Raw genomic sequence first — 16790 nt, forward strand, 5'->3', positions numbered from 1 at the left:
AAACTGCAGTTTTTCTTTACAACATCCAAAACTTAAATAAGTGGCATGAATGTTTCAGCAGAACTTAAAAATCTCAGTGAGATTCTTTTCTCCATAGATCTTTTTCTCCTCAAATTTTCTTACTGAAGTAATGCTTTTCATTAGCAGCTACTGTTTAGTATCATTTAGGGCAAAATGGGCTTCTAAGCCAATTCTCTTTTCATACAGCTTGCATTGTTACTGTAATACCTCTGCAACATTGCAGTACTGAAGTGGATGCAAATCCAAAGGCTGCCTAGAAGACTCAGGTTGCAAAAGCAGGTTACTGCAGCAAGCCAAAGGAAAGCTAAAAAACACCTTGCGCTGATATTAAGGGCAAAGCCAAAAACCAATCACAAGCCTGTGCATAAGCATTTCAACTATAATTGTAATGAGATAAAGGATGCTTTTGCAGTAGGGTAAATATAACCCAAATATACAGATAATTTTCCTTTGGAAAGTGGCAAACGATCTTGTTATGTGAAGATTCCTGGTAGCACCATTTGTTATTTTATTATTTTATTATAGTCAATTTATCTTAATCCTTAGAATATCCTCCCTGTTCTTTGAAGGCAACTTTTACATAATGCTCTATATTACCAGATATTCAAAAATACATTCAAAGTTCTTACAAGAAAAACACAGAAAAAGAGTGTTGAATTGTTAAAACATGTTTGTATGCAATACACAGAAGTGTGCATTTATGTTAAAAAACTTGTATCTGAATGTAAATTGGTTTACTTATAAAATATTCTTCTATAGGTCAATCATAGAAAACTCTACTTGCTTAAACACTTTCCTTTGCTACAGTTGAAAGGTCTGATGGCTGTTCCTTCAGAAAGATTTTGGTAGGTCTTACTACCTGATTCCTAATTTAATTTACACTGGATTGCTACAGAGAAAAGGAATTTACTCCAGTTCCAATCCTTATGTATTTGCCGAAGGCACTTAAGGTTAGAAAATCATATTTTTGCAAAGGTTAATTGGTACTTTATAAAGGAGCTACTTTGACTTAGGAAACAAATGATAAAATATTAGGAATCTTTGAGCTCCCTCTGCTGTCCTAATCCTTCACTAAGCCGCCTTCTGAAGTCTGTCAGACACCAAGCAATGAGGCAGCCCATTAATCCCTTTTTAAGGAACACTTGGCATATTTAGTATGCCCAGTACTAAGATCAGTACACAGGAAGAAAACTCTGTAAAGTACTCTGTGATTTACCATTGTCTGTGCATTTTATTATTTCCTTTCATTCTCCAATGTATGTAGCAAATGAGACAATGGAGAACGTGTTCAAATTTGGATGCCAGTTAAGAAAATTGATAGCTCTTGTTCTCCAAAGAACTTGACATCTGCAATTCCCACTTGCATAAGAAAGGGCTAAGGGCACTCTGTGGCAACATTTATTCCTCCTTCCTCTTATGTACAGATCAACTTACATGGCACAGAACAACTTTAGTAAAAATCCTTTTTGAAATTCAGGGAAAGCCCAGACCTTGCCAAAGTAGGCCATCTTTCTTATTAATATGCAGAAAACTTAAGTGCCTCATTCACAACTGCAAGGGCTCACATCACAGTTTACACAAACTACACAGGATCCATCAACAGTCATGAAAAAAACACTTGGTATTTGTCAATCTGGTACCTTCCACTTGTTAAGAAGCCAAGCTATTATATGCACAAGAAAAATAAATCAGGAAAGTGAATGCATTTTTTTTTTTAACTAAGTCACTCTTTATTACAAGATTTCTCTATCAATTTGGGAAGACAAAAAATTCAATTCATATCCAGTTTTTTTCCTCTGCATTCCTCCTGGAACCACCAACATACTCCACATCAACTATGAATTGAAGATTCACCTTATTAAATCTCAAGCAGAAAAAAGAAGCTCTAAAAACAGAGATGTTTCCTTATAGGGAAAGAAAGCCCAGGCCATATCCTTGAGAAGAAACTATTCATTTATCATGCACTTTTACTGTCCTTCCAAGTCCATCACACTTGGGTATTTGCCAGTAATCAAACCTTCCCAAAGAAAGGCTGCCCTTCATAAAAGCAAAGATGAGAGATTTTATCTGAAAATTCAGAAATTCATCCCATTAATATGCACTTTCTTTTCCAATTTATGATCCTGGCCAACTCTTCATTTCTTAGGTAATAAAGCATCACTGTTAAAATAGCTAAAATACATTCCAGGTTTTCTTCTGAGCACTTTTTGAAAGGCAACATGCATATAAAGAATAACATTAAGATGAATACTAGTGCTGCATAAAAAGGAAAAACCAAAAAAAAGGAAATGATTGTTTGAGCATTCTGAGTGCTGCAATGCTTTTTGCTTCATCAAAACCAGAAGACCAAAAAAAAAAAAAAAAAGAACATCTGTCTTGGGGCAGACAGGGTCTTCACAGACTTGTACTTAAGACTTGTACTTGGTACACGTTGCAGTCTTTGCTGTATAAATATCAAATGAGGTGCTCTGTGAAGCAATTCCTGGTTTCAAGCAATTGGGAAAGTCACTCAATTTTCCAGTTACATTTCCAGCATTGTTTTGTACTTTAATCCCTAATACCTGTGCAAACAAGCAAGAAGAAATGAGAGAAGCCCCTTTCTTCCTCCCAGTTCCACCAGCGTTCCCTAAAGCTTGGAAACCCACCAAAAGCAGTGTATAATCAATATATAGTAATATATTTAGAGATAATTCACAGTGTTCACCAAGCCCACTCACAGATAATTCAGACATTCCCCCTGCATGCAGCCACCTTCTGTTCCTTCCTGCTTCATCTATTAGCACCCAGCAACTGCAACAGAAGTCAGACATCCCAAGGTAACTTCCAAGCAATGGTCAGTAAAACATACACACATTTAATTAAAGATTTCTAGAATATAAGCAAATAAACAGCATTGTTTACAGTTTGTTACAATATAAAGCACAATAATACCTTAATTAGAGATAACAACTTTTCAAAATGCCAAAAACATTTTGAATTTTTCAAATTACCCACAAAATGAACACATTTTATTTTTGCACTGTGACACTTCCAACTGTTCTGCCAAATGTATACTACTATAATTATGCTTTGCAATCACCAGCATCACCGGAGAGGGGGACAAAGAAAAATATAATCAGTAACTAATTAATCTTTCACATGTCTTGATACCATTTAACTCCAAGGGAAGAATCCGAAATGTTATTTTACAAATTGTGAAGTGAGTTTAATATTAGCATCTCAGAGTGCCTCGAATCAAGTCCTTATGCCTAAGCATAATTCACAGTTACTGGTGGAAGTTAGAAACCAGAATTTAATACCTGGCTTTTTTAAGGGACAGACTTCTTTCAGTCTTGCATTGAAATGTGCACAAAAAAATGTAATTGCAAACAGCTTTGGGATTAAAAGCAAATATTCAATTTCATATTTAAGAAATCATCAAAGGGGATCATAGGTACCTCAGAGACAAAATCACTTACTCAGCTACATTAAGAGAGAACTAATTGCTCCCAAAGTAATAGAAACAGGGGCTTTTTTCTGTATTGGGTATCAGCTGCAATTTAGCAGTACTACCACCACACTGTCATTAGTTCACAGGCTGGTAGTAAATCCAGTGATGCCTGATCAGTTTGCTTAATTTGCATGATTAGCTGCTACAAGCAAGTGTGCAAGCTACCTAGAGGCACAGGAAAGCAGTCCAACTCGAATAACACTGTGCACGCAGTTACTGAACTTCCAAGAGCGCTTGTGATAATCCATCAATGCCACACAAAAAGCTCAAAGTCTAAAGAAAAAGCTGTGTGCAACCCTGTGCACATGTTCCCAATGTGAGCATTTCAGTTTGAGAATCAGGCCCACAACACTCATTTTTCAGAAACTGAATTTCAACTAATTACCATCCCCTCCTCGAACAGATACAGACAGTGATGAAGTGCTGTATGGCACCACCAGAATGGCTCTTTATGGACAAAATAATGTGTTAATGTCTGCCCATCTCACATTATGTTCAAGAATTCATGAAAAAATACATAGTTAGTAGTAATTAGCAAGTTATTGCAGCCTATTTTTAATTGAACTTGCAATAGAAATAAAGTGCATCTTTAAAATATTCTCTTCCAAGGGAAAGTTCAAAAGAAGGCTATGTACAAACTGATGAACAGAAAAGCTGACCAAGAAGATAAACCACCTTTAATAGCTCTACAGCTCATTACATTCCCTGAGCTTTCTAAAACACCATGCATATTTCTAAAATATAAAATATTTAGGTTGTGTTGTGAAAGGTACATATACCAGAGAACAATTCTGCATAATTAATTTTTAAACCTGAAGAGGACCACATGTAGAGAAAAGCCATTATAAAACAAACCAACCCCCTAGTTTTATCCTTTTTTACACAATTTGAAATCATCAGCCAGGGAAATGTGTTTATAAGCCTCAAAGAACATTTGAACGTATAGACACGCAAGAGCAAAACAGCTCCAGCATTTTGAAGAGCCAAACTGGGTTCCCATAACAATAAAATTTCAGCATGTTTCCATATCCATTGTTTCACCCCCCTCTCCTCCTGATCATCTTCTGCCTGGCCTTCCCACTCTATTTTTCCAACCTGGCTATTTGGTAAATGGGATTAAGGAAGCAGAGAGGTGGCTAAAAAAACCCCCTTTTTCTCCTACATTACTTTTCAAGTAGATCAATTCCCTCCATTGCATGGCCACACAGATTTTACCATAAGATGCAGTGATTTGTGCAGGGCTGGGAAAATGACGCCAGACAAAAGGCACTGATTAAACACCATCACTGGATGTGAGCACGAAGTCTGGGGGAAGCCACTGCTATTTCAGTCACAGTGGCTGCTGGTCTGTCACCTCTGTCCCTGGCAATGTTCCTTCCCACGTCATCACAGACTTCTTGCCTCTTACGTTGTTCTATGCCTCAATATAATAAGGCCAGAAGGAGGCTGAAATTGCACTGAGTGGGCTGAGCAGCTCTAACTGCTGGCTGCCATCAAAAGGAACAGGTTTGTCATTCCTCCTCACGATTTGCTGATTCAGCTGACTAACACAGGCCAAAAAAAAAGAAAGTTAATATTCTCCATTTTTTGTTGAAGAGGTCGATACATAAACTCAAGGATGGGGAACTGAGACTGGGAACAGAGGAGAGGAGTATGCACACTCCTAGGCCACTTCTAACTGATCCAGCTGCAGACATGCACAGAAAGTGGGGCAGCCTTCCCAATTTCCTGGTCCTCCACAGTCAGTTCCCCATTTCTCTAAGCAGGGATCATTCTCCAGTGAGCAGGTTCAACCGGCCACTTGGCCAACCAGTCTAGGTGGGACACAACAACAGTCTGGAACTGGCAACCATGGGTGGGCTTGGCCAGTTTTAGAAGAGACTGACGAGGAGATTAATCACCCAAACTGAATGTGGAACTGCACCCTTTGATGCTTGGATGAAATGTCCCTTTCTCTGGCTGTGTTAGGCTAAACAGTCCCAGCAAATCTCACACTGAGCTTTCCCAACTGCAACTGCTCTGTCAGCTGAACAGTGACCTGGACTGAGGAAAATATGCCAACAAAAGGTGGTCTTGGTATGAGTTGCTTTCTCAGTGTAGCTCATTGTAGGGTCACACTCATATTGGCACAAAGAATGGGGTAAAAATCCACTGCCGGGGACTGCTCACACAACACAGCTGCTGGGAAAGGGTCTCAAGACCAACATGTGGAGGAGCAAATCTTAAACCTGCAGTTCACATCATTAGACATGATGCAGAGACCATGTACCCACCAGTCTTGACACTGTCTCCCATCATGTCAAAAAGAAATTAACTATTCCCTTATCTTCTATTGAGAAATTAACATTTTAATATAAAAATTAATTTAGTCCAGATCAATCATGTATATTCTTAAAAAAATTACACCTTATCCCTCGACCTGCTTTCATACCAGCTCTAAAAGCCCATTTGGAGAGAAACCAGGAGTGTGCAATTCATCATTTGTGACTTAAGGTAAAATGACAGACCCAAATGATTACAACTCCTTTCACTAGAATTCAGGCTATTTTTATTAATACTCATTTAACATTTGGGGGTCTCCTGCAATTTTTGTTTTGTTTTCATTTGACTTTTTACTTCCTTTCAAGGATCAGATACAAGGTGTTAAATCAATCTACATGAAGCAAGCCTGTAGAGAATAACTCCCAAGAGCACTATGTGGTCATCTTACCCTTTTGTAATTGTTGTTTTATATAAAACCAAAATCTTTCACAGTGTTTGGGTAGAATGTTGTAAAATGCTAAGATGAAAGCCAACTCAACTGTAGAATAGGTCACACACTAGTTTCTTTTATTTGTCTAAATCCATTTTCACCCAAAAAAAAGCATTTGTGCACATTCAATGTTATCTCAACAGGAACTACAACTCAATTAAAAATACATTGAATGACCAAAACAAAAGTTCCAGTCTTCAGAAATATCAGTATTCCACAAAATTAACACAGTGAACATTAGAAACTGAAATGTCCAACCTTCGAATATGCGATCCAGACGTTGCCGCTTCACTTTGTGTTTGTCCATTAGAGACATAAGAGTGGAAGCTCAAAGAACGTCCCCACACAGCTTGGTGAAGGTCTTCTCACGACAGCCACCAGGCAGAAATGCTCAGCCTTTTATAAGCTTATTTCCACCTGTGAACAGAAAGATAAACTTTAAAATACATGATTTTTGGCACCTTTGTCCAGATGATCCAAAGATGATCTGTATGTAATCTAAAGAATTTTTTAAAAACCCACGAAGTTCTTAAACCATATTAGGTAAACTGGTATTTCACAGCAAACTGTCTTCTAAACACAGGGATACAAAGCACACGGCACAACTCTGACAAGCCAGTATAGAAATGCTCCAAGACAGCCGCTGCTCTCTGCCTTTTGACAGTCAAATACTTTTCTGCCCTTCCACTGAACAAACTGCCAGTCAATGCAGGTATCCCGGGAAGGCACACGTCCATATTCCCATAAATTGACAGAAACACGTTCACCTGAGATGAAATTGGAAAGCCATAACTTTGCATCCCAAAGCTCACAGTGAGAGAACATGCTCCTTTCACTCGTAACTTTCAAGCTCTTGACGATGAAGTAATCCAGAGTTTCAGCTTGGAAGTTGAAGGAAACCAAGTCAAGGGGCACAGATGCAAGGAAACGCATCCCAGTGACAACAGAGAATGCCAACATCTCTATAAACCAAATGGCATTTGGAGCAGGTTTATGCATGACCAGGCAAAGCTCTTTGGCAGCAGATACAGCCAAGGCACTTTTCAGATACCGTGTAGCTGGGCAAGGCAGTGTAAGGGCATTGCAACAAGAAGGCTGCATTTTAAGCCAAACCACTGAGAAGCAGGAAGGGGGGATGGGGAGAGAGGAGAAAAAATCCCTCAATGAGAACCTAATCATAGCAGTAGAATATAAAATGCTCATGAGCAAGTGGATGGAGTAAAACTAAGGATACAGATGCTCTATAAAGCATAATCAGAGCACCACTTTTATTCGCCTTTAAATATCTGAGTAGACTTTGAGAAACAAATGCAGAGCACACTGTAGTACAAGCACGGTGCACACCTAAAATGAGCCAAATAATCCACCTCCTTGATTCTTTTTATTCCTGCCCAACAGCTTTCAACGTCAGTGGATAGGATTAAATGGCCTTACAAGTGACTGAGCCTAGAAATCTGCTTGTTTCTTTCTAGAGGCTGAACTTCACTAAAACCATAATAGGCACATTTCATTAACATATGATCAAGATTCAGGAACTCTGAGTGAAATCATAAAGAAAAACATTTTGAGCATCAAGAATTGCACATTTGCATTTAAACTGTCTTTACCAGTACTGCCCTGCTTGGTGCATTTGGACTTTTAATAAAGTTCCTTCTTTGTGAGGTTTTTTTTAATTTAAAATGGAGTTAATGTGCAAGATTCATCATGCTTTTAACACTTCATTCAGCCTCATCCTCCTCTTCACTTCCCCTCCACACCTCTTTATCCTCAAATTCGAGATTCTTCGGCTGTTTTGCATAGTGTCTGATTCCAGCTGAATATAACATCCCATCATGAAGGGGAAAAGAAAAATTGATGAGGAATGCAGAATCCCCTTTTTTTTTACTTTTTACAAAACAAGAATGTTGCCATTTTAGAAATTCACTTTTACATTTCTCAACATTGATATTCTTCCAAAACATAATGTTCTTCAATATTGAACGTGGTTCTAAGATTGCACAAGCATTACATCAAATCTAATTTCATAATCTTTTTATAAAGATTATAAAACACATTTTTCAATTTTAAAAGCCAACTCTGTAACTAGATAACCACCAGCCTTTGCTTAAGCCAGCACCCCAAACCTGTGCACAGGACCAGCCCTAAACCAGTCTTTAATTTATTTGCTTATCACTTCTATTTTTTAATCTACTTCCTTTAATTATCATATAGAAAGATCTAAAGCATGAAAGCCAAACCAGAATATAACAAACATTTTAAACACTAGTCTTGGTTTAAATTTTTATAGCTTATTTAATTTCCCATCTTGTAGAAACATACATGCCTGCTGGCCTCCTTGTGCCGTTTTGTTTATTCATTCAGCAAAAGATTTTTCCACTGTAGTCACTCTGCATACAAAGCTGGATGACAGCTGTAAAGAACAGACCATCTGTAACTACTGACCTACCACTGAAAGTGTCACCAGATGTTTCCTATCTGTCTACAGTAGCTTCAAAGCGTGCCATATAAATCAAGTATTTTTTTTGTCTTCAAACATTGTTTTAAAATTATTTTATTGATAGTAAGTCGTCAAAAGTTTAAAAAAAATTGAGCAAAAAGTAAATTAACATGTTAACACCATTCTAAGTTGAATCCTCATACAGTTTTATTACACATCATGTTCTAACAGAACGAGCAGATGATGATATGGGAAGAACTTCCCAGCAAAACAAAAGCCTTATAATTGTGGAAGTGTTAGTTACTGCAATTACAAAACCACAACATGAATAATTGTACTTGAGAAATTCACTAAAAGTACAAGCACAGTGCCTAATGATCTAAAACCTGAACACCAAACACCAAATAGTATTTAAGACCAGACTTCTGTAGTTCAATGTAGTTTTAAGGTTAAGTGAGAATCCAAGTGATTTAAGAACACGTAGTGCTGATCATCTCTGTCAAGTAGTACCTACAAAGCCATCTGAGGTACCATCAATGCCCAGAACCCTTTTGAGCAGTACACATTTTAGATCAAAATATACACTGTTGAAAACAATATTAGAGTTTTTCCTTCAGTTAAGCAGATGGTTCCAGTGTATTTTTAAAGAGGATCTGTCTCTGGGTATTGCTGGAACATTTAGCTCTTTCTTAAGAAAGGAAGAGCTTTACTCTGAGACTTCAAGATAAAAGGAAAAGTGATTCTCCAACATGTTTCTAGAGTGAGCAGGCTAAACCAGAAAATGATAAACAAGTAAGTCAACTCTGAATTCAATTTTCAAAACAGATAGTACTGGTAATGAATAAAAGATAAATATTAGCTGTGAGTGAGAAGATTTGAAGGAAGACCCATTCAAAAACCATGATCTCTCTAGAGAAAGAGGATGAAAAGGAAGCAAACTAAGAAATTAATTTTTTTAAGAGAGCAAAACAGTGGGCTAATTATACACACCCAGTGTATGTGTGGGTTGTGACAAATTCCACAAGATGAGGGAAGGGCTCCCCTCAAACCCAAAATGTTGCAGCATGCAGTGCTGGACCTTTTCCTTTGCATCAGTCTAATGGGAGAGTTTGGCATGTACCAGACTGTGCTTCAACTAGATTGGAACAGAAAAACTGCATCACCTCAGATTAGTTACCCCACTCTCAAAAGAGATGCAGAGTATAAACTCTCCCAAGCACACACTTTCACTCATAGGCTACAAACTGCAGAAGGCTGATTTTTGCCCCACTGTCAGTTGCAGGCAGAGATTTGTAGACCACCCCAAATCACAAGATGAAGAATAAGAAATTCAAGACAGAAATGACATTCACAGAACAGACTGATAGGTCATTAGATGATGAGGCTATGAAGATTTGTGTTACCCTTGGGAATCTCAACCTTCACTTAACTTAGCCATTCTAACTTATGCTCCTTGGTCTGAAACTATAGTGAATTATTCAAATATTTTTTGTGTCTACCAACAACTACCAGAAAGTATAATATAAGGCTATCACAAGAAACATTATAATTTTACATTCCAAATTCCAGTGCCATCAGTTTTGATGATCAAAAACTAGATAAATTTCCAAGACAACCCATACTAATGCTTTACTTCTCGTTCCTTCCCATCCAAACTGATTACATCCCTGTTTTCCATCACACCTCACAAGCCTTGAAATGGCCAAGCCCCGGAAGTAATAAGTAAATATAATCAAAGCAGTTTTCCTCATGTTAGCAATACCTCAATTTTCCTAAATAATTACACATTTTGTTTTGCAGTAACTGTTTGTTTCAGTTAGTAAAAAGATTGTTCAGTGCAACCCTCCTGCCATGGGCAGGGAGGGACACCTTCCACTAGACCAGGTTGCTCAAACCCCATCCAACCTGGCCTTGAACACTTGCAATAAGGAAATCCCCACATTTCTCTAGGCAATTGTTCCAGTGTCTCATCACCCTCACTATAAAAAATTCTTTATATCCAAGTCAACCATACCTCAAAGTTCTTACTGAGAAATGGAAATGTATCTAAATTTCAAAATATTTCTGTAGTACAAAACAAAGTATCTTGTGTTTGGCAAAAGAGAGGGTCTAGTTCTGTTGATGAACAACAGAAAGTAAAATGACATAAAATTATATGAGAAATTTCTTTTATTTGAACATAAACTTAGAAGTGTATTTACTTAGCAAAGAGGTCAACTTTCTGAGGCTACAGCAAGAAATGGGCTCTAACGCTGGGAAAAGGAAAAATAAAGTTTATGATGTAAGAGAGAAACACTGCTTTTAAAAGCTCTACAATTTGTAGTTGAACCTTTCTAATGTCAGTAGCAGCAGTATCAGTTCTGTATAAAGCAGAAATTTTGGATCAGAGGACTATTGTTTCATAATGGAAGTTAGATAATGCTTATGTCTCGAAATTATACAGTGTACTACACCTGAGCATGGAATATGAAAGATTAATATCTGAACTTTTTTTTTTCTATGTTCCATTTTTAAAAGTATTATTTAACAGTACTTATCCATTGGAGTTTAAAAACTTTCCAGTTAAAGATATGGAGGAACCTCAAGTAGGAGGATGAGTAAAAGAGGACAAAAGTCTTGGATGTTTCTTCAAAATGCAGCAGAGACTGCTACACCAACACTGGAACATCCTCTTCAGAAGTTCTGCAGGACAGCTTTTGTTCTCACATCTTACATCCTTTCCTGAAGATCCTGTGACTTATACTAAAAACTTCTGCAGTATGAAACCATCACATTACTATCACTGTGCTCAAAAATATTCCTGCAAAGATTCAAGCTACACTTAAAAATAAGTACGGCACATTGAGCAGAACAAAAAGATTAATTGCCAGAAGAAAACGTATATGTCAGCCTTTTCTGGCAAAAATTGAAGTTATTCCATCTTGTCTTAGGAAAACTAATACTGAATTAAGAAGGAAATGCATAATTATATTTGCCTGTCAGACAATTTATCTTGCCATTAAGTATGGTTAAGCCACTTTGCCTTACCATTAGATGTCAGTACAGTCTAAGAGAAACTGTACAGGGAGCTTCAAGATCAATAAATTAATCACAAAAATTAAGCCATTACCGAATTAGACACCAAAAAGCATGTTAGCTACTCAGAAAGGGACTAAAACCCCAAACATTCTAATGACATTACCCAAATCTGTGGTGAATCTATCTCAAAAAGATGGAGGACTAGAAAAAGTGCCTGAACAGGCAGTAAGCACGGTCCAAGGCTTGCTGAAAAACTCCCCCAGCCTGAAGACAATATGACTGAGTGGAGTACAACAAAGGCATATAAAATACACTCCATGTCTCAACTCAATGTCTGGGGAGCATACAGTGAAATAGCAAGCCAGAACATTAAAAACAACAGGAAGCTTTGTCACGGAGTATGTAACTAAATTGTAACATCTGGTGTCACAGGTACTGTGGATGCCCAAACCTTAAGTGGTTCTTAAAAGGGGCAAGACAAGTTTATGGAAAACACATCAGTGGCCACTGATAATAACAGCCACAGTACCAACCTAGGTCAGAAATCCATAAGCTGGTAAATGCCAAAGGCAGGGAAAATGTCAGTACATGCTTTGTTCTCACAGTGAGCAGTGACTGCACTGTGTTCCACTGACCAAATGTCTGTTTAGTTCAGCATCCAGCATTTGCCAAGAAATGAGGTGCTGCATTAAAAGAGCAAGAGCAGAACAAACAGGATACTTCCTTCGAGCACCCACTGGTGGCCACTTCTGGAGCCAGAACACAGGAGAAATGGAGCTGCAGCCCCTTCAACACATGGGCACCCCTTATATTCTTAGGAAATGCAGAGACACACTACAAAATGGACTGATCCAGCCACATGGAAAGTGAGGTCCACAGCTCACAGGGATGCACAAAAAACATCTTAAGACAAAACAAAACTCACACAAGTTAGTACTAACACACACCCAAAAGGTACTGCTGGAATCATCAAACTGACCATCTCTCCAATGTAAAGCTTAAGAGACATCTAGAAAATCATCATAATTTAAAAACTGCCAGTGCCATAGGCTCCACCCTAGTACATGGAAAGTGTCCTTTATTACTGGCTGGGCTTCCTTGGCTTAAACTTCCCATGAATAGACTTTCTTGCAGCTTTGTCTAGCAGATGGAAGAACTCCCTGAGGTTCTTTGCACAGGTACCTGTTAGGTACCACCAAGCCATCCCTTGGTCTACTTGCAGAAGAGACCAAGTTCCTTGATACTCTCCTAGGAAGTCATGTTTCTGATCCTAAATTGTGTCAAACCTGTGCATCCTTAAATTCAAGAGCAGGTCACTAAAATACTGTTTAGTGAGTGCTAGAACAACACGCAGCCTTGTAACGGCAGGAGCAGTTACATCAACAGCCAAAGCAGAACTTTTACCACTCTCTTTCACAGTCCTTGAATATATTCAGAGACCATACGTGAGATTAAAAGACTTTGCACTCACTTCAGCAGTTTTTTCATCACTGGTGCAAAGCCAGTTCTTTTTAGGATGGGGTTCTCTGCCCCAGGAACACAGCCAACAGTGTCTCCTTCTGTATTTATGACCCAAAATTTGAATACAATTTCACAGAATCACAGAATCATCCAGGTTGGAAGAGAACTTCAGTATCATCAGCACTTTTTTCTCTATTTATGAGTGAAGGTGTTTGTTCCTGTTGATACAAACAAACACCCAAGGTGTTTGTTCCTGTTGATAAAAATGTTCAAAATAAGGCCAAGAACACCCCTTGTCAGCATACCACTAAAACCAAGGTTTATGGGCTTTTGACATATTGTTGACTATTTTTTAATACTGTGGATTCCCTTTTGGACTATTCTATCTTTTTTAATTACTTTAGCACCAAATAAAATGCCTTCCAAAATTTAGTGTAATAATTTGATAATCGTAAGCCCTTATTTTTATGGCACAGGATTGTAAAATGCCCTTTTTGACAGGAAATATGGTGAAAACAGTAGAAGAGGTTGTGGTAGTAATTCTGTCATTAGAAGCTTCTTATGAGGTATTTGTCTTCACCATAAGGGTTTTGTTCCCAGAGCTTTTTTTTTTCCCCTTAGCAGCATTCTCTCTCAATTATACATCTGTCCACAAGCCAAAAATTACTCACTGCTGAAAATGAATTACTGCAGATGTGTATGACTACAGACAGATGGGAAGCATCTCTGCTATCTCAGATTTCTAGCTCATGAATAAAACTTCATTGAAGAACTCAAACTATTAGCAAATTATTAAAGGCTAGCAACCTAAGACGTGTACATTTTAAGTGAAATTGAAATGGTTTCTTTAGTGTCAGAAAACACTCACTCATTGAGCAATATTACACCTATGATTCTCATCAAACAATAGCTCTAAAAACTTCCATTTCATGTATTCAGCACATGCTTCTTCAGGAAGACCAGCACTGTAACAAGCCTCAGTCTTAGTCATGAACAGATTTAAAGGAAGGAAAATGAAGCAACTGGTGTGATCTAACATCATGAACCTGATTCACTCACATGTTAAATTCCCAGCTTTGCCTCTTACTCTCCTGACCTGAGGAATTCAACCTGTTGGGTGTATCATGCTGCTTTGGTTTGTAAAGCAACACAGATCCACAGCCCAGTGCCCAGAGACCCTGTCACAACTACCACCTTATGAAGTACTTTGGAACCTCCCAAAGAAAACCACCTAAAAATGCCAAAAATGTCAAACAAGTCAGTTGTTAGGTCGGTGTTAGTCACTTCTGCATTTTTCAAAGTCTGAAAAGAAAGAAAATTACACTGAAAGAAGATCAATCTCCACTCATTTTTTTTCTGGACAGGCAGAAGAGCTGGAAGCCTTCCTCTCTTTTTGGAGATTTGGATAGAAGAGACAGCAACTGTGTAAATGAAAGAAACACAGTCTTAGGGATTTTGAGAGACAACAGCAGTGAAACTGAACTGCCTCTAATTCAGACAGAAGATTATCTTTATTTGAATCAGAAACTCAAATGAATAATATGTATTTAATATTTTAATGCACCTGAGAAAGCATAACAGGATGCAAAGTATTAGTCATCGCTCATGACAATAAAAAGGCTAATGCCTTGGGTAATGAATTCTCTAAGAAAGGAAACAATTACTGGTGCATTTCATGAATCTCTATTGCTAGAAAGGATTCAAACCAGCGAGGAGAAAAGATTACTTTTAACCTTTTATTGATTTATTGACCCTTTTTTTTTGTCTCCAAGAAAGACACAAACCCACATCAAAATGCCAGGCACATGGACTGCGTGCCTACTCTACATGTTAAACTGGTTCATCTGTCACAGATCTACTATTAGATTTCTGGACTACCATGGATGCCCAGAAACCTGTGCTTTACAGCTTAAAACTCCTGGTTAAAAAAACAGAAGATTTTGCAATAGAAAAAAAAAAAGAGTGGGGAAAAAAGAAAGCTCTACTCTTTAAGTAAATAAGAAATTACATCGAAAGACATTTAGGTTAGAAATTTAATTATGGCTAATTAAGTTTAGACAAAAAACTGTGGGCCCGGTGTTTTTTTCTGTACACCAAAAAGCCTCATATGTTGGATACTACGGGTCCAAAGGAAGCCTCTAAGTTGATGAGAGGCTTGGAGCACCTCTGCTATGGAAACAGGCTGAGAGAGATGGGGGTCTCCGGCCTGGAGACAAGAAGGCTCCAGGGAGACCTTGGAACACCATTCAGTACCTAAAGGGGCCACAAGAGAGCTGGAGACGGAACTTTTGACAAGGTCATCATGGAATGACAGGACAAGGGGGAATGGCTTCACACTGACAGAGAGCAGGGTCAGATTAGAAAGAAATGCTTTACTGTGAGGGTGGTGAGACATTGGAACAAGTTGCCCAGAGAAGCTGTGGCTGCCCCTGCATCCCTGGAAGTGTTCCAGGCCAGGCTGGACAGGGCTTGGAGCAACCTGGTCTGGTGGAAGGTGTCCCTGCCCATGGCAGGGGTTGGAACTGGGTGATCTTTAATGCCCATCTCAATTCAAAGCATTTTATGATTCTATGGATATGTGCATCCTTTCTACTGTAAGAAAGAACATCAAGTACCAGGAAAACATTCTTGAGATGGAATATTTTACTTTCCACTTGAAAAGTAAACTGTGTAATATTTAAATGTTATGACAGTGCATTATTTCTGCAATATTACTTTTATACCTAGAAAATATTTTAGTGAAATACCTTTCTACAGATAAGGCAAATACGATTCTTGGTCACATTTTTCATTTGCCCATATTACTGCACTGTGGCAGCAACACGGAACCACAGCAGGATCAGTATCACAACACCACAAACCTTAGAATATAATTCTTTTTCCTATGGAAAGCTAACATCTCATCTTTTCAAGATGAGCAATACTGCAGGACTAGATTAGACACAACTGACATCCTTCATGTAAGGCATCTTTAAGCCAAGCAGGTATAAATTAATTTTGTAATATTTTCTCTTAATTAGAATACTCATTATAGATTTTAAGAAAGGAAGATTAACTGTTTCACTCATTAACTATTACAGATATAATTTTTGCTCAGTCACTAGAAGAAGAAAGAAAAAAAAAACAGGAAGTAAAAAACTAATCATTTTGTATGATTAGACTTCCAGAGACTGTTTCCAGTTATGCTCTGGTTGAAAAAAGAAAATACCAAGGATAAAGCTTTGGTGTTATAGCTCCTACTCTTCAGACTATGGCAACTCATTGCAGTCACAATAAAAGATACCTGTCTGGATATTTATTTATTGCTTGCTCAGATGTCCTGGTAAAACTAAATTTTTTAGCAGTACCTAAATTAAAAATGTATTTTTAAAAAATTGTACATTGCCATATATAAATTACATGTATTTGAGTTTGGTTTGTTGGTTTTTTTTTTTAATGCATTACAAATGCTGGACCACTTCTTTCTCCCACTTTAATGAAAAGACAATTTCTATCACCTAAACATACTAAAATGGTAAAGATCAAGTGGATTTACTCTGTGTGTTCCATAAATCAATACGTAAAATATTATAAATTATGCAAATTATACATGAACATTAATAATATTTGGC

The 16790-nt window shown here is 37.7% G+C and overlaps 1 protein-coding gene across 4 annotated transcripts in view; it reads right to left on the minus strand.

The window, feature by feature from the left end:
- CTBP1 (C-terminal binding protein 1) overlaps positions 1–16790 on the minus strand; it is a 236143-nt gene that overhangs the window by 175264 nt on the left and 44089 nt on the right. For all 4 annotated transcript variants that reach the window (XM_032107966.1, XM_032107965.1, XM_032107962.1 and 1 more), the window contains exon 2: positions 6522–6680. In XM_032107966.1, coding sequence (XP_031963857.1) covers positions 6522–6579 — 58 coding nt within the window. In that variant the 5' untranslated portion in view covers positions 6580–6680. The remainder of the gene's footprint in view (positions 1–6521; positions 6681–16790) is intronic.

The sequence above is a fragment of the Corvus moneduloides genome, chromosome 5, assembly GCF_009650955.1.
Source record: "Corvus moneduloides isolate bCorMon1 chromosome 5, bCorMon1.pri, whole genome shotgun sequence".
In the NCBI taxonomy this organism is placed as follows: Eukaryota; Metazoa; Chordata; class Aves; order Passeriformes; family Corvidae; genus Corvus; species Corvus moneduloides.